The sequence below is a fragment of the Rutilus rutilus genome (genome assembly GCF_951802725.1).
Source record: "Rutilus rutilus genome assembly, chromosome: 5".
Taxonomy (NCBI): Eukaryota; Metazoa; Chordata; class Actinopteri; order Cypriniformes; family Leuciscidae; genus Rutilus; species Rutilus rutilus.
The window spans coordinates 31,152,489-31,172,246 of NC_140213.1; the positions used below are offsets into that span (position 1 = coordinate 31,152,489).

At 37.3% G+C, this 19,758-nt stretch overlaps 1 protein-coding gene across 1 annotated transcript; it reads right to left on the reverse strand.

The window, feature by feature from the left end:
* Positions 1-565: 565 nt before the first annotated feature.
* neto2b (neuropilin (NRP) and tolloid (TLL)-like 2b) lies at positions 566-11,770 on the reverse strand. The gene is made up of 10 exons (XM_084410078.1): positions 11,521-11,770; positions 10,085-10,141; positions 9,723-9,866; positions 8,489-8,737; positions 8,297-8,344; positions 7,606-7,733; positions 4,002-4,230; positions 3,022-3,135; positions 2,465-2,595; positions 566-1,205 (listed from the first exon to the last, which is right to left on the reverse strand). The coding sequence occupies exons 1-10, from the start codon at positions 11,528-11,530 to the stop codon at positions 693-695; spliced, it is 1,623 nt and encodes a 540-aa protein (XP_084266204.1). The 5' UTR covers positions 11,531-11,770; the 3' UTR covers positions 566-692.
* Between the last annotated feature and the right edge of the window lie 7,988 nt (positions 11,771-19,758).

Consider the following 19,758-nt stretch of genomic DNA (forward strand, 5'->3'; position numbering starts at 1 on the left):
AACTACGACCAAAAAATTTAAATAAAATAATAAAAGAAGGTGTGGGCAAATTTACAGCTATGTATTCAGTGGCGGAGCCAAGGTATTTTCATTGGTGTGGCCAGGCAGGGGCCATCAACCAGTCTGGGGTGGCACAGAAATGTTCATTCTTCAAACATAAAAATAAGTTTGACTATAACTTACTGGGCTACGTCTCCCAAAAGCATTGTAGGCCTAAGTAGATCGTTGAACCATTGCCACCAATGGTCTCTGCGATCAACTTAGGTCACAATGCATATGAGAAACGCAGCCCTGGACAGTTTTAGTGCCTACTACACTACTGAATACAATTCACGAGTTCACACTTACAAATAATCAGAAAGAGTAAGAGAGTATGTGTATTTAGCGTTCTGTCAGAGGGGAGGGGTCCAATCTTGGAATATGGCCTGAACCCAGAGTACTCATTTTTTTTAGGTTTTGACGCTGCTTTAATCATCTCCACATTTAACCAAGTTGTATTTACCCAGCTGTCCAGCGATAAATAAACTCAATTCTGGTCAAGATAAAAAAGACAGAAATGGCTAATTGTGAGCAGGGTGGCCAAGCTTCGGTCTAATTGGTGGCCACGGCCCCCTAGCTCCGCCCCTGAATGAATTATATTATTGTATTTTTAAACAGGAAGTAAAAAGTGTCAGCTGATTCTGACCTTCCACTCAGAAGTCCATAGAGAGAGAACGCTGCTGGACAGGGTTACGTACCATCACCACATTGCGTCCACGGGCGAAAACATCATTGTAGCCGATTTCTTCCATCACACGTCTCTCCAGCCCCAGATCTTCATCTTCAAGTGCCTCGTGCAGACTCTGTGCGCTGTAAGCGTGTGAGCGCGGATCGTGCGTGAACGGGTGCGAGCGCGAGCTGCTCCTGCGTCCGTGGAAACTGCCCCAGCCTCTGGCCCCGACAACCGTACTCAGCTCCTCAGAGCCCTGCGAGAGATGATGCGCTCTGGTTGCCATAAAGGAGGCAGCGTTGCTCTGAGCTCCACAGTGATGCTCGTGGACGCAGCGGGACATGCTGGAGGACCGGCGGAGTTTCTGCAGACCCTCCAGCTCCTCCGACAGCTCGTCCGGCAGCTCAGCTTCCCGCATGGAGAACAGCTCATACTGAGGCGGCTCCAGCACCTCCTGCATCTCTGCAGTGCTGAATAAACCTTTACGGTTCAAAACCTTCAAGAGATAAATACATATTAGCAATGTCACATGTTGTTGCAAGTTAAACGTCCATGCACCAATAAATAAATACAGGGTTTTAATGCTTAACATCAGTGTAAAATGCCGTTTCACGAACTATTCTACTTTAGTAATTTTATGTATTTCTGAGTGAAAAGGAAACTCTCGCCAAAATGCAACCTAGGGTCTTTTTGTTAATCTACCCGAGGCAAATTTTCGTTTAAAAGCATAATTAGAATGGAAACTTTGCTCAAAGTATCACCAGGGGCTCTTCACATGAACTCGAGCATTGAGTAAACTCTGTGTACACAAACAATGTTCTCAATGCTCAAGTTCATGTGTAGAGTATATCTACCACGAATATCTACCACAATTATTTATTGACTTCATCATGGATTTATTAAATGAAAAACTTGTTAAACTGAAAAACTCGAATTATAAAGGTGATAAGTAATTTAAAGTAAATATGTGTGTGTGTGTGTATGTGTATGTGTGTGATATATATACACACACACATATATATGAAGGCTTCAGATGCAAAAGCCTCAAAGTGCCATCTGAAATTATGATCATTTTTATCAAGCTTGTATGTTTATGTTCAGTTATTGCACTTTAATGGCAATTAAAATGACCTATTAATTTAAAGTGAAATTACTGAACTTAAACATATGAGCTTGAAAAAAATGCTCGATTTAGAAGAAAATTTCAGATGGCACTTAGAGGCTTTTGCATCTGAAGTCTTCATATATATATATATATATATATATATATATATATATACATATATATACATATATATATATATATATATATATATATATATATATATAAAATACAAGACAAAATTAGAAGATCATTGCAAAATGGAATTTGGCACAATAATCGCTTTACCTCCATTATCTTGTATTTTTTTAATAATGGAAGCCACAACCGTACGGATGATGTTTTCCATAAATCAACCCTTGCTATTGGTCAAACAAACAAACAGACCCAAAGTCACACCATTGGCTGAGTCAATATTGCAGTGTTGCTAAAGCTGAAATAAACAAAAGCACTAGTAATGTTTTGATAGCGCCACAGTGTTCAATCAGAAATCAACCTACAAACGGCTTATGTATATAAGAGGCTGATGAATAAAACATTTGTAAGAACATTTTTCACGTTGAAAATGTTTATAACTTTAATGTGAATTTCTGACACCTAGGAGGCTGGTAATTTGTCATTCTAAATGGTGATTTCTCAATATGAATAGTCACCTTCTTTCTCGGCTGCTTCATCTGTATAAATACAGATATGATGAGAAGAAGAAAAACAACACCAGTGGCCAGTCCAATCACAGTGCAATGAGTTTTACTCATATTCTGGAAAAAACCTTTAGACTTCTTTTCTGAGAGAGACGGGACAATAAAGACAAAATAAAGCAGAAGAGGACAGGGTCATGACTGAGGAAAAATTCATATTTTCCACCTAAATCAGAACAATGAGACAATAAAACTGAATTTATGAATCCTTATTACTGCTTTACATAACCAGGGCTCATAGCATTTTCTGCACTCCATAATAACCCTTAAACATGTGACGTCCAATCCTTCATAGACTAATAATTCAGAATGCATAAATATCATGTGCTTTATATACTCAACATTCATTTAGTGGACAACAGTTCATTGAGGTCAAACCCCTGAAGGAGGGAATCTAGTTCTGTGAAAGATATCGACAAAAACATTGATTTGCTTGCAAAATTCTTAAGAAAGCTTTTGCATCTCATTAGCGACACTAGTTGGAAAACGGTCATGTGAAAGCACATTTTTACCTTTGCAACTGTTCTCATCCCAGGGAAACACACAGTTCTGAACACCATTACAGACCAGAGTATTGTTGATGCACATGTTGCTGTGACAGAAAAATGCGTTGGCCGAACAAGGAGCTGCAAAACAGAGTTTTTAAAGGATTAGTTCACCTTGAAATGAAAATTTCCTGATAATTTACTCACCCCAAAAAATGTGCAGGATTTTTCTCCACACAATGGACTTCAACGGTAACCAAATTGTTAAAGTCCAAATCAGAGCAGTTTCAAAGGGCATTTGTGGTTAAAAAGTATTTATTTTTTTTGTAGAAAATGACCGATCGTTTCGCTAGATAAGCTCAGCTGGGATCGTGCAGAGCCCTTTGAAGCACTTCAAAGCCCTTTGAAACTGCATTGATTTGGACTTTAACAATTTGGTTACCGTTGAAGTCCATTGTGTGGAGAAAAATCCTGAATTTTTTTCCTCAAAAAACTTCATTTCTTTTCCACTGAAGAAAGAAAGACATGAATATCTTGGATGGCATTGGGGTGAGTAAATTATCAGGAAATTTTCATTTTGAGGTGAACTAATCCTTTAATGAGATGAATACTAGACAAACATGCAATGCCCATAATATCCACACGGTGGACCTCTTACACCACATGTTTGAAATCTAGTACCAATGGTTAGTTATTGTGTCATGCAAAACTACTGAAGCACAATATTCTGACAGATTTTTGGTTAAAGATGGTTTTTGTGTGCTTTTTATAGTTATAATATATTCCTAGACAAAGGATTGAAGATAAAGGACAATTTTACCCAAAAAGTTATTAAAATCTATCAAAATTAGTTAAAAAAAAAAAAATCTCCTTCTGCATTCAATGGAAAAATAACAGCATATGTGTATAGAACGACATGAGGGTAAGTAATGACAGAATTTTCCTTTTTTTGGTGAACTATAAATTTAATAAAATTACAGAAAGTAAAAAGGTTCGTGAATGCTTACGTTCAACAAAGACCGTAAAGAGCATACGGAACCGACTCAGTTTGCTGTTCTCGTCGGCCCACATTCGAACAACACCCACGGGATTGTCAAGTGTGATGTCATTGGCAACAGTGCTGCAGAACTTGGCCTTTAGATCTTCAATGGCATTACTGCCTTCATAGATCGCAACAAAGTTTTTCTTGCACTCATTTGAGTTCTCCAGCTGATACTCCAGAAAGCGGAGATAGATCTGTGTGTGAAATAGAGACACAAACAGAGACAGGTAATGCTACTGTAAGTATGTATAATGCTACTGTAAGTATGTATAATGGTACACACAGGGCTCTACAGTGCGAACAAAATTACAGCATGCAACAGTGAAAATATATTTGGTTGCACCGGTGTGAATGACCCGATCAAAGCTAATGTACAACAAGTGTGTAATTAAATATGAATTAAAACTACAACTGCCAAAATGCATCCAAACTGCACAACAGTTCAGTTTCACACTGTGATTGACTGCTTTAAATGCCTTCAGTCAACACAGCAAGTGCAAGATAGTTTTGAACGAGGAACTACACAGAGGTACAGCAGGTTAACATGCATGATTTCAGCACAGTTGCAAATGTGATATTGATTTATCTTATTGTGATTTGTAATATTGATTTGTGATATTGATGAATAACCAAGAAGTTCATATTAAGTGACTTACATTTTAGGCACCATATTATGAAGGTAAAAGAGTAGCAAAACTCGAGAGCACGTAGATGTGAATTTGAGAACTTGTACAATAAATATTCATACTTGTACGTCACGTGAACATTTACACTCACAGCTCCAATGTGAAAACCTGTAAAATAAAAATCTGAAGCTGAATGTTAAAATTTGCAATAGTCACAAACCTGTATTCTGAATTTGAAGCTGCAGACAAGTAGTCACAAATGTGTAAAATGACATTCTCAGAAATACAATGACAGACACAAACTTGTAATATATATTTGCATTTAAAGGTATAGCGGAGGATTTTCCCGAATTTTAGAAAAGAACCGCCCTCTCCACTTTAAAAAAAAATGCACATGCGCAACACTCTACCTGCTCCCGAGAGGGAACGCCTATTAAACGTGTGCATGAGAGAGCATGCACGAGCTAATCATAGCTTACATTAACTTTTACTAGCAGTGATTTTAAATGGATTTCTCCAAATAGCATGCCAAACTTTACCTGTCAAGTAGAAACTTCGCGACTGAGTCATCAGTGGGAAGCCCAACCTGTGTTTTGAGCGCACGCCATCGTGTGAATCGTGTCCACGAGCACGTACGACGGCCTTACGTAAACATATCACCAGAATGATTGACACTTAGGAGGACCAATAGTCTTGATGATCCACCCGGAAAAAGAAAATCCTCCGCTATACCTTTAATCTTACATTCACATTCGCAGTACAACCTCAATTAGGCACTTGCAACTTCTCAAATCGGTCACTGCAATTTCATATTTCACGCCTTGACTTTTGCTACTCTTTTCGCGATATATTAGGTGCAAAACTAACTTGTGCAATTGAAACTAAGTGGCGGCGAGAGAGAAAGGGGGACGGGAGCGGGGGGGGTGTTCAAAGGAGCCGTTTTACTGGTTGGCGCCTAGCCAATGAAATAGGACTTCTATCGAATGCAATGATGTCACGAAACCCGCGTCCTCTGGGACGATCTGAAACGCTAACATGGCTTAATGCATTAGACTGATATTAAAAGAAATAAATGATATTATCAAATTCAGTAAACACCATACTAATAATGCATACTACAGAAAAGCAGATGCCATTTTTATTTTACAGGAGCTGTGAGTGCAAATGTTTGTGTACAAGTATGAATATTTATTGTACATGTTCTCAAATTATACGTGCTCTCGAGTTTTGCTACTCTTTTACCTTCATACAATATTGTCTGGTTTTGCTCTATTTCATCAACAAAAATAGTTCCAAACAAAGTCACAGTTGAGCCGCTGCGCATATCCGAGAAAAGACACAGCGAGGTTTTGTTGAGGAATGAATCTCTTTGATTTGGGTGAATGAAAGATTCAGTGACCCATTCACAAATGCTGTGTCTCAATTCAGAGGCTGCATCCTCCGAAGGCTGCATTCGAACCACGTCACCACGGTGCGACGAAGGCTGTCCCAATTCGAAGGCTCCTTCAAATGCGTCCTTCGTTTCCTATGAAATGGAGGATAAAACAGATGGACCCTTCGTGGCCTCACGTAAACTGCTCTAGAGCAGTGGAGACGTGTTCTCTGGAGTGATGAATCACGCTTCTGTCTGCCAATCTGATGGACGAGTCTGGGTTTGCCGGTTGGCAGGAGAACGGTACTTGCCTGACTGCATTGTGCCAAGTGTAAAGTTTGATGGAGGGGGGATTATGGTGTAGGGTTGTTTTTCAGGGGTTGGACTTGGCCCCTTAGTTTCAGTGAAAGGAACTCTTAATGCTTCAGCATAACAAGACATTTTGGACAATTTCATGCTCCCAACTGTGTGGGAACAGTTTAGGGATGGCCCCTTCCTGTTCCAACATGACTGCGCACCAGTGCACAAAGCAAGGTCCATAAAGACATGGATGAGCGAGTTTGGTGTGGAGGAACTTGACTGGCCTGCACAGAGTCCTGACCTCAACCCGATAGAAGACCTTTGGGATGAATTAGAGCGGAGACTGCAAGGTTACTTTCACTCATCAACAGCAGCTGTCACAGTTGCTAGGCGACAATAACAGTCCTCCGTTGGCTAGACCGTCTCATTTAACAACGTTCACACCCTCGAAGGCTTGGCCTTTGAAGTCTGAGTCCTTTGAAGGATGCAGAATTTGAATTGGGACACAGCCAAAGTTCCTGAAAGAATCAACTGTTTCGAATGAATCTATTGAATGAACGATTCAGTAACAAAGACAGTGACTTGTTGCCACCTACTGGTGGGTTTAGTTCCATTTTTAAAGTACCATTTCAATTATTTTAATCATTAAATATTTCTATATTCAAAACTTTACTTTTTAAATTGAAATAAACATAAATTGAAGAATTTGACATAAAATAAGGTTAGAAGAAAATGCCTCCTACAAAGGCTAAAAAAAAAACATCCCTGGAAATAAATTTAAGGAGGCAAATATTCCCCAGTAAAAGTTGATCAGAAAGTGCACCTTAATTTTTGACTGTGCTCCTAATAATTTTTTTTAATTAGGGAGCTCAAGTACTCCTAAAAATAAAAGTAAGTGTAGAGCCCTGGCATATAAAGTTTTATTATAATGCTCTATGACATTTTTTTAAATTCTAATTCTGTGGAAAATATTTTATATAAAGACGTTGAACTACTTAATTGCTCATTCTTCCAGGCAACCCATTTCCTAGCTGTACTAGTTTCATGGTCCCTATCCTCTCACATAATAAAATAATTTCAGTAATTAATGTCCATTTATTTATTTATTTGGTAAAAAGTTGTGTAAGAAGCAGGATAGCATACATTTTCATAAAATGAACCCCCTCCATGGTGATGCAAAACCATCTACTTGATCTCAGTGACTGTACATGATTCCCTTCCTATAATCAGTGTGAGAGGAACAGATGTTTACCCATGGCTGCATTACTAACCTTAGACATCGGTGGAGCTCGTATGGTCCAAATACAATCCAATGCTTCTCCTGATTTCACCTTGTTTTCCTCGTCAACTTGACTAGATTTGATTATACCATCTGATCCAGACATTTCAAACTGACAGTCTGAGGGGAAGAGACAACAGTAAAGATAAAGACAATTAAATTAACATTATAGCATTCAAATATTATAACATTATAGCCTGAGAAAGAAACCCGAGAGTCTGCAGACAGCAGCTGGGAAAAGTAATACTAATAAATTCTGGGGCACTGAAATATTTAGGAGTTTACATAACTGATGCACTAAAGATGGAATTAACATTTATATTTGTTGGGCTCGGTAACCATCGCAACTGAAAAAGAGAACACATAAAGTGGTATTCTGATGGATAGCAAAATCTTTAAAAAATCTAGCACTAAGAAAAAGTCTGTTTCTGCAGAACATGCCAGGTCAGGTTTAGTTGTTTATTTAAACTATTTAAATTATTGGTGCACAACAAAAATATATATATATATATAACTACACAATTTCCAACCATAAACTTTCATGATAAATGTAAAGATTCTTAAACAGATTTTACATATGAAGTCGGTTTGCAGAAGCTTTTATCCAAATCAATAAATGGGACAAACCCCCTGGAATAACCACCTCCCAACCCATGCTCCATATATAAGTGTTATCCGTTTACCTGGAATGGGATTCAAGAGTCCTCCAACATGGAGATGAAAATCAGGATCTGGATGCAAGAGGGGTTTTTGGATAAAAAAAAAAAAAAAAAAAACAAGTGCAACAAAATGAATACAAAAGGAGCAGAGCAAAAAGGCATTAGAGTAAATGATTCTAAGATCTAACTGCATGAAGATTTGCAAGATGCATTTACCTGCAGCATATGAATACTCCACCCTGAAACCCATGCCTTCCAGCTCCTCGTCACTAACAAATCTGATCCACATGAAGCGTCCAGAGGAGGTGACAGTCCCTGGACTCTTCGCCCCGCAGAACCGATTAATCAACGGAGAGAAAACAAACGGCCCATCACGGATTTCAATGTTATCAAAGCGGCACTCGAAGGACGGCTCGATGTAGTAGATGTCATCGAAGGCGAGCTGGATTCTCTTCCGTGGATGGGCTGATGTAGACGAGAAAGAGGTTATGACTAACATGGGTAACTGTTGTGACTGAGAAACACTACTGTTCAAAAGTTTGGGGCCGGTAAGATTTTTTTTATGTTTTTAAAAGAAGTCTGTTCTGCTCACCAATACTACATTTATTTGATCAAAAATACAGAAAAAAACTCTAATATTGTAAAATATCAGCATCATTACTGGAGTGTTCAGTGTCACATGATCCTCCAGTAATCATTCGAATATGCTGATTTGTTGCTCAAGAAGATTTTATTATTATCAATTTTAAAATCAGCAATGTAATTCCTTTTTTTTGGGGGGGGGGGGGGGGGGGATGCAGTAGATGTGAAAGAAATATATAAAAAATGATGTTAATTCAGCCAGCGCACATACCTGTATTTACATCCTGTTTTCGGTCGAAGTCCACAGTAATCGATTGTCGAGTTCACGCGCATAGGTTTAGTACCTATGATCACGCGCGTGAACTCGACAATCGACTACTGTGGACTTCGACCGAAAACAGGATGTAAATACAGGTATGTGCGCTGGCTGAATAAACATCATTTTTATATATTTCTTTCACATCTACTGCAGTCAGATTCACCCGCGTTCACTCAGAAGGAATCACTCACATGACCTGTGCACTTGTAATGACACATCAAGGATGTTAAGAGGCTAAAAGCAGGTTTAAAACTTGCCCCATTGAAGTCAACAGGGTGCAAATTTTAAAAAGAGGATAACATGGTGTAGGCAACACCGATTTTTGTCGTTGTTCTCTGTATTGACAGCACTCCAAATGTACAAAAAAATGAGCTCAATGTTAAAATTGACCGGAGTTCTCCTTTAATGCGTCTTTGCTGAATAAAATTCTATCAAATTAAATTAAATTTCTTTATAAAAATAAATTAAAAAACGGTTGCAGTGCATGTTTTACCAAAACAACGAATAGGAAAGAATAAGTATGTCTGCTAGTGGAAGTGAGACTCATACCCTCCAGTATGTACACGCACTCCTTGTTTGGTGGGTAGGTGTTGGGGTAGTTTGGGGAACTGAATGATCCTCCATTTGCGGTCTGGATCAAAGTTCCACAGTGAGCAGGTTTCTTATCCTCAACAGCCACATTCTGAGGCAAAGCTAACAGCGCACACACACACACACATACAGAGAGACACACACACACACAGACAGACAGACAAGATGATCTACATTAAAGGTAATGGTTATTAAAGCAAAACAGATATAATTTTTTTTTTATCATTATTAATTAATTTAAATCTCTCTCACACTGGAAATATAATATATGGCTTATATAATAATGTGGCTTAGCAGGCAAGTCCGTAATTCAAACTTACCTTGAGTTTTCTGTGCCAATGCAAAGCCCTCCTCTATCAGGATAAGCAGAACCAAGGCTGCAAGAAAACATTTTTTATTTTTTATTATTACAATTTAAAATAGCTGTTTTCTATTTGACGATATTTTCAAATGTCATTTATTCCTGTGACGTAAAGCTGAATTTTCAGCATCATTACTCCAGTCTTCAATGTCACATGATCCTTCAGAAATCATTCTAATATGCTGATTTGCTGCTCAAGAAACAGTTATTATTATTATTATCAGTGTTAAAAACAGTTGTGCTGATTAAAATTTTTGTGGAAACCAGGACTTTTTTTCCAGGTCTAGAAAGATCTAAAGAACAGCAATTAATTTAAAAAGCCTTTTATATTTTGAAACATTATAAATGTCTTTACTGAACAATACTGTGTAAAAGATGGATATTATATTGTGTCATGTTAATTAAGTTTAAAATAAAAATTCAAAATGCTCCCTAACTCATGATATACATCCACAGGTTCAGAGTTTCCAATTTACATGGTGTATTATTAAAAAGAAAATGACACCTGCCCAGGATTTGAACCCAGAACGTTTTATGATCATAGCTCTATAGCTTGATGTCATTGATTATGCTGAACAACAAAGGTTTTTAAATATAGGCTACTGTAGCACGTGTTAGGCAGGGTTGTGTTAGGTCATTGCATGTGATTTTCGTGACATGAGAGGTTGAGGTTCTAATATTATCAAACCGATTTCTGCAATTTCATAAGACGTGATGGGAAGTTTTACAGTGAGATAAACCAATTGCTAATATTTGCTCATGTTTCTCACCAAAATAATGGAGTACTATGTAGATTTCTAAACTATAACTTGTAGCAGACAACTGCCATTTACAGTATAAATGACTAATTATGTCATACTGTTCATGCATTTGTAAAGTGTGGTTTCACTGAGGGTTTGTAGAAGAAGCTGTAAATGATGTATGACCTGGATGAATGAAAACCATCTCAACTTCCATTAACAAAAATACTATGGTAGGCCTACTACCATCATGGTTCCATTGGAATGCTATGGTATTCTTTTAAGTATTTTGGAGTACCAAGCGTTGTAAAAATTTCAACCCATTACAACTGAAATTTGAAGTTTAAATGCTGCATTGAGTTTTATGGCACAGTATAATTGACGATTTTGGCTAGTTAAATGAAGAGAGACATAAATGCTATTAAGTCAATTATGAAAACATTTTACAGTGAGGCAAATTAATATGGTGAATATCATTCAGCACAACGGTATAGCCATCTGATATAATCACTGTACTATGGTAATACCACAGTAGGCTATTGTAAATGTATAGCCTACATTATATTTTACAATTCTCGAAACACGTTTGACACTTGCAAAAATACGTTAACAGATTTAGACAGGCAAAAATAGCATTCAACTACAACAAACTCACCTTCATGCATTTCCACTTTCACTGAACACTTTTGCTCTCGTGAGATTTGCTGTCTACATTTTCAACGACATGAAGTTAAGACTGTCGAAATACAATTCTGCAACAGATTTCATGAATAAATAAGCATCATCGTTCCAAGAATAAATAAAAAAAAAATCCATTGAAAGCACTCAAATTAAACGGTATACGACTAGGCGTTTGCAGAAACTCTTGAGCTCTGTGCTTCTGAGCAGCGAGTTTTCATTGTGACACTGAGAGAGAGAGAGAGAGAGAGAGAGAGAGAGAGAGAGGGTGGGTGGGGGGGATTGGGGGGCTTGGCTCATGAATATTAATTAATTTCATCATGACCTACACACAGTTTGTATTAACTACGTGTGTTAATATATCATTTTATGTTATGTATAATAGCCTACTATTATTTGTATTATATTTATATTGTAGATATTTATATATGTAAATATAATTATAATATTTAAATATTAGAAACATATATAATGCGAAATAATGAAATATTAAATCATATGAATATGAGACTATAAATTATAAATAATTAAATATACTCTGTCATGACAATGCCAGCAGTATCCGAACTGCTTTAGGCACTCAGTCTGGGCTGAGGTCAGAACTACCATATTTTACTAATATTTTGTGCAGCACTGCGTCCTTGCTCAAAATTTGGAGGCGGCACAGAGCCTGTACAGAGCAGTCTTAACTCAGCTGTGTAAAGGTGACTTATAGGTTCTCAATTCAGCTCCAGGGGACCCAACAACACCTCACATGGGGGTCTCCCTGGACACACACATTTCAGGTCTTGAACTCTCTATTAATGAGCCGATAAGTTGTCAATCAGTTATGTTAGATTAGAAGGCATCTAAAATGTACAGTATTCCAGGACCAGGATTGAGAACCACAGCTCTAGGAAGATTACAAAGAAGCATCCACATGACCTAAGTAATATTCACAAGCTAAGTCTTGATAGTAGGATTCGCAATATTGCAGATGGGGTCCACACAGCTGTTGAAGACAAGGGATTTGAGACTTAACACTGGTCTCTCGGAAGGGTCTGTCCCACCCTGGTAAGCAGTATGGGGACTGTACTGATGATGCATGTTGCAGAAGCTGATTACATGGTTGCTGTAAGGAAGGATATTCTAATAATATCGGCCTTTGTGTGATCACGTAATGCATTGACTTGTCAAGGCTTGTTGCACACTATAGCTTTAATCACCTTTAATCTTGGCAAGCATCACTATTATTATTGCTCATAGAGCCTTGACCCTCTGTATTAAACTTTGTATGTTGTCCCACACTGTTTGTGGTATACAAATATGAATTATGCGACTCTAAGCGATCAGATTTATGATTTTTGCTCAGAATATTATAGGCTTGGATGGAGCTGGAGATAATCTTGCAGCCATCAAACCTGGCAAATTATTTCCCATAATTGTATATTGAAATATGCATAATCATTTTCATCCTGTGCATGTTAAACCCATATTCAATTAACAGCCCAGATTTTGAACGTCTATGCTACAGGTTTCAAAAGTAATGGGCGGGTATCAAAGCCTCTTGAATGAAGCTCCAGACTGGTTAAATTATCATTTTCACTGCTTAAATTATCACAGAACAGTTATTTTCCAACAGTTATCCCCAACAAGACCATGCCTGCTGACAACTAACATAAAAAGGGCTTTCATAAATAACTTAAGCTGCCAGTGATGTATGATGGCACTCATTTGCAATTCAAACGAAGTTCAAACTCCCTTTCATCTCTTACTGAGGAGATGAGATTCTCACCTGAGAATAGAGATTCTGCCACATTCATTTGCAATGGCCTAGATAATGCAATGAAGCCACTCTGTGGGGAAGTCAGCATGCAACCAAAGAGGTATGGGTGTCCACATTCATGTGATGCACATAGGCCACGTGTTAGCTACTTAAGAGAACAATGCATTGATGGATGCCTGAATGGTTAAAAGATGAATGCAAAATGATTTTAGCTGCTACAATCACAGCAGGTTTGTTTCTGTAGGCAGAAAACTGAAACACAAAGACAACATTGTGCCATAAGGAGAAAACAAATGTTTATTTAATCCTGATATCATGTTTTATTTATGAATGTAGAATATTATTCCAAAAATGTGTCTTCAGAACTTTTATCAATGGAAGTATGGAGTTCCATTTGTGCCGAAATTATGTCGACATGCTATCTGTCTATGCTGTGTGTCGTCTTCCATGTCTATGTGTCTGTTCACTGTCTATGCGATTGCCCACATGACTCAACTTTTGTCTTTGTCCACTCAACTTACTCCTGTCATCTGTCCTTGTCGTTTGACTGTGTCGTCTTGCGTGTCAATGCTGCATGTGTCATGACTGTGTTTTTTCATTCTGTCATTGCTATGCGTCGTTTCCCTCTGTCGTTGCTATGCGTCGTTTCCCTCTGTCGTTACTATGTGTCGTCTTCCATGTCTATGCTATGCGTCGTTACTATGCATCGTTACCCTCTGTCGTTACTATGTGTCGTCTTCTCTCTCTTGCTTCATATTGTTCATTTTAGGTTAAACTCCCTTTAAGAAGCTTCTTTTTTTTTTTAAACATGCTTTAGGGAAAGAAAAAAAAACAACTTCACGTACTTTCAGTTAAGATGGTTCAAAATATGTATACAGTTATAAATACTATATTTATATAGTTTACATTTGATTCAAATAAACCGGGATATCTTAGTACATGTAAAGCGTAAACATTGTTCGTTTACATAAATTACACACAGCAAGACGACACAGTCAAACGACAAGGACAGATGACAGGAGTAAGTTGAGTTGACAAAGACAAAAGTTGAGTAACGTTAGACGACAGAAGGAAACAACGCATAGTAACGGCGCATAGCATAGACATGGAAGACGACACAATAACGACAGAAGGAAACAACGCATAGTAACGGCGCATAGCATAGACATGGAAGACGACACAATAACGACAGAAGGAAACAACGCATAGTAACGGCGCATAGCATAGACATGGAAGACGACACAATAACGACAGAGGGAAACAACGCATAGCAACGACACATAGCAACGACAGAAGGAAACAACGCGTAGTAACGACGCATAGCATAGACATGGAAGACGACACATAGTAACGACAGAGGGAAACGACGCATAGCAATGACACATAGCAACGACAGAATGAAAAAAACATAGTCATGACACATGCAGCATTGACACACAAGACAACACAGTCAAACGACAAGGACAGATGACAGGAGTAAGTTGAGTGGACAAGACAAAAGTTGAGTCATGTGGGCAATCACATAGACAGTGAACAGACACATAGACATGGAAGACGACATGTAGCATAGACAGACAGACATAGAAATAGACAGTGAACAGACACATAGACATGGAAGACGACACACAGCATAGACAGACAGACATAGACATAGACAGTGAACAGACACAAAAACATGGAAGACGACACATAGCACAGACAGACAGACATGAACATAAACAGTGAACAGACACATAGACATGGAAGACGACACATAGCATAGACAGACAGACAGACATAGACATAGACAGTGAACAGACACATAGACATGGAAGACGACACACAGCATAGACAGACAGACATAGACATAGACAGTGAACAGACACATAGACATGGAAGACGACACATAGCATAGACAGACAGACATAGACATAGACAGTGAACAGACACATAGACATGGAAGACGACACACAGCATAGACAGACAGACATAGACATAGACAGTGAACAGACACATAGACATGGAAGACGACACATAGCATAGACAGACAGACATAGACAGTGAACAGACACATAGACATGGAAGACGACACGTAGCATAGACAGACAGACATAGAAATAGACAGTGAACAGACACATAGACATGGAAGACGACACACAGCATAGACAGACAGACATAGACATAGACAGTGAACAGACACAAAAACATGGAAGACGACACATAGCATAGACAGACAGACATAGACAGTGAACAGACACATAGACATGGAAGACGACACATAGCATAGACAGACAGACATAGACATAGACAGTGAACAGACACATAGACATGGAAGACGACACACAGCATAGACAGATAGCATGTCGACATCATTTCGGCACAAATGGAACCCCATATGGAAGAGCCACTTTGATATAAAGTGTTTTGGAAATGTATCAGGTAAAATGATTTGTGAAAATCACACTGATTAACATATCTTATTTATATATCATATTTAGCTTTTTCAAAAAAAAAAAAAAAAAACAATTGCACAACGTTTTCTAGTTACTGTTTGAGCAAAATGTAACAAAAAAGTCATTCAGTCTTTAACAGTGTGCAATGTGATCATTCCAGTGATGCTGTTCAAAAAAAAAACTTAATCCGAGGATGCAATGTAATAATTTTTATATTGGATTCAAAATAAAACTCAAAAAGAGCATCAGTGATGGCATTATTTTTGTTCATGACTTGTATCTGTCTGCACGCGACTGCAGATCTAAGTCAATCTCGCTGTCGCGTCTGGTTGAGTGTTGAAGGATTAAGAAAAGAGTCAAATCTTTTTGTTAATCTGGTGCTTTGTGGAGAGAGAGGGGGAGAAATTGCTAGTCGGTTTCCTGTCAGCTAACTTAATTTCAAGGAAATAAAAAACAATATTAAGGAATGTACTATCTATGCAAAACCATGTGTGAACCAGTAATCCCAGACATGTAAACCATTTACTTTATTTTATTTGTATATGAATAATATTAATATTTAATAATTATTTTAATAATTGTATATATTAAATGTTTAAATTAAATAAGCACTCATTTTATATAAATATGTGTTTAATGTATGTATATATCTACTGCAAAGCTAACTGAATTTTGAGAGTGGAAGAAAGCCAAGTAACTTAATCCAAAAACACTTACGACAGCCATATAAAGTATGGCTATGCACTTTTAGATTTATGGGAGCTTTCCATATACTGATGTTTATACTGAACAAACTGTATGTTTTATACCCTACCCCTAAACACAACCCTCACAGAAAAAAAAAGAAAGAAAAAAAACATAATTTAGTGTGATTTATATTAGCTTCCTCATGGGGACCGGGAAAAAAAAGTCTCCGCAAGGTCAAAAATGACTGGTATTACTATCTTTGTGGTCCCCACAATGTAGGATTTACCAGATTTACCATGATCACACACTGACACACACACACGCCCACACACACTTTATGTATACGATCTTATTCATTTTCTGGGTTCATCAGCAGGGCAGTAAGGGTTTTACATCCTTCAGATTCATCAAAACCATCTGATCCTATTGTCATCTAACACACACACAATAAATATGTAGTCCTAAGATAATGCACAACCACAATATCAACTCTTATCAGAATCAGTTACACTATAAGCTTCATATAAGATGCTTAATATTAACTTTCAATTTATATATTCTTTCAAACCTACAGCAGAACCGCATAGAATACATGGTATGCAGTTAAACCCAGTATAGCCATATGTGTGATTTGAGGGGTTAAGTCCAGGAAACATTCTGGATTAGAAGATGTCATGTGACAGAGCACACAATCAGACTGATTCCAAGATGACATTTCTTCTTCTTCTGATATTTCAAAGGGTGTGTGACGTTAACGGTGGCTTTAGTAATGTTCTCAGAAAGAGACGTTCTTCTGTCTGCCGTTCTTTACAATTGTATAAATTCTTATCGTCATATATCATCTAATTATCTACATTTACATTTACATTTATTCATTTAGCTGACGCTTTTATCCAAAGCGACTTACAATTGCTATATATGTCAGAGGTCGCACGCCTCTGGAGCAACTAGGGGTTAAGTGTCTTGCTCAGGGACACATTGGTGTCTCACAGTGGATTCGAACCCGGGTCTCTCACACCAAAGGCATGTGTCTTATCCATTGCGCCACACCACCCCTGAATCTAAATTTGTAAGATGACAAAATTTCTTTTTAAATAAACCTTCAGCAAAGCAGCTTTAAGACTTTGCAAATCAGCCAAAGAGCAAAAACTAAGTGGCAAAGAAGAACAGCGTATCTATCTGTCATCTATATAACAAAGCTTTACAGGCATTATATTATTATATTTTAGGTTATTTACTGAATCTGTCATTTAAACTATAGGTAGCAATATTGTAAATGGCCATATAGTGCAGAGGATCTGTCTATCCAGAGAACTGAGATTTCACCGAAAGAAAGAAATGAAGGCAGCTGGCCTATCTCTGTGAGAACATGGGGAGGGAAATGGAGAGAGTCTTTCTGACTGAGGTCCTGATGTCAAGCAATCTGAGACTTCAGCAAATCTCTCAACATCCCTCAGACTAAAAATAACCACAAAATACATTAAAGCCACCAGCAACCCACTCACACCAAAGAGGTCAGATACGCATACTGATCTTCACTGCCTGACAGAAATCTGTTTTAATGAACTTTGTATTTACACTGGTAACTTTTCTCTTAGTCTAACTAACCTGAAAACTAAAATTCCAAAAACGTTTAATTGTAAATATTCTTATTTAGGGCGGACCGAATCTGTTACATGTTTAAGTTTATAATCTTTGTCGCCGAGATGTCTGAAATGTGACCTTGGAAAACACAATGATCTCTGAAACAGAAATCAGATGTAAAATCAGAGTCTGTTATAAAATCCCATGAGTTACATCATCATTATACATGTGATCAAAGACACAATGGAGAAAACCCAACCCATTATTATTACATATGCTCTGACTGAAAATGACTATGAAATGTTACATTATGGCTGGACAGTTATATTTGATTTTAAGCAGATTCTGATGCTTTTAAAGTTTTGATTCTTGATTTTTTTTTTTTTTTTTTTTGGCTTCATTAAAACTGTCCAGAAATGCGCATTGTTTGTGTGTTTGTCTGATTTTTGAGAAGAAAATCTGTAATTTCCTTCTTAACAGAGGGATTGTGTATCTAAGTGGTGAGATGACAATTTCAGAACAGCAAAACAGGAATCTAAATCTGGAAAACATAAGCACACTAGTCTAACTTTGCTACTGTCTTTCCTCCGTAACACGTTTCTAATCATCCCTTACTTCCTGTGCCAAAAGCTCCTTCCAAAAAGAAAAAGGACGAAAAAGCTTGAAAATGCCGTGATAGACAGAGAGAGGAATTGAAATGAAGGGATTGAGAGTCTTAAGAGTGATAAGAGCTTCATCTCTCTGTCTCACACTCATTACACAAGCCGATTCTCACAGCTCTGCAATTACGACTTCAGCTGTACAATTACTGCTTACAGCAACAACACTTGCCATCATCTGCAGCAAAACAACAACAACAAACAGACAAAAACAAGAAAGATATAAAGAGATGGAGATGACATGGTACCCAGACTATTAAAAGGGAAGATATAAACCATCAGGGTCATGGGATCTGGTTCAAATCAAAAAGGAAAAATGTTGAGGCAAACAGAAAATAGCAAACAATGAAAAGAGGACTAAATGCTTCATGTGTATGGTTACATCAGAAATTAGGTAAACTCTGTCTCCATCTTGTGGACTATTTTATATTATTTGCCAAAAGTGATATATATATATATATATATATATATATATATATATATATATATATATATATATATATATATATATATATATATATTTAAATAACCATACCAGATCAATTACAGTTAGGTTTTATTTTACTATGCAAAAAAAAAAAAAAAAAAAAATCATACATTGACCATTGACCACAACAACAACAAACAGCTATTAGGCTACTATTGCTAATAATATTTTAAATTAATAATTTAGTTCTCTCTTGTTTTTGCATGTGTTAAAATGCATAATTTCATTGTGTTACAGCCTGGGTAAAAAGTATGTCTGCACAATTTGGCATGTTTCATTGCGTTATCACAATTAAAAACATCACTTTTGTCCGCTAAGCTATAATATGAACTAGGTCTATTTTAAATGTTTGGGGTAAAAACTTGAATTCACTCATTTCTGACCCTGACATTGATTATTTACAGAAACAGGATGATGCATGCAGTACGTTCCTGAAATCAGTTGGATTCAAATTTGGATCAATTGTAGACCTATTTGTTGTTGTTGTGTGTGTAACAGTCTGAGTGAAAATATATGGCTCTAAATGCCTGTGATTTATTGAACCGTTTGTGGAGTCAAAGAGGCAGAAAATGACTCACTTTAATCAATAGTTCCACATTTT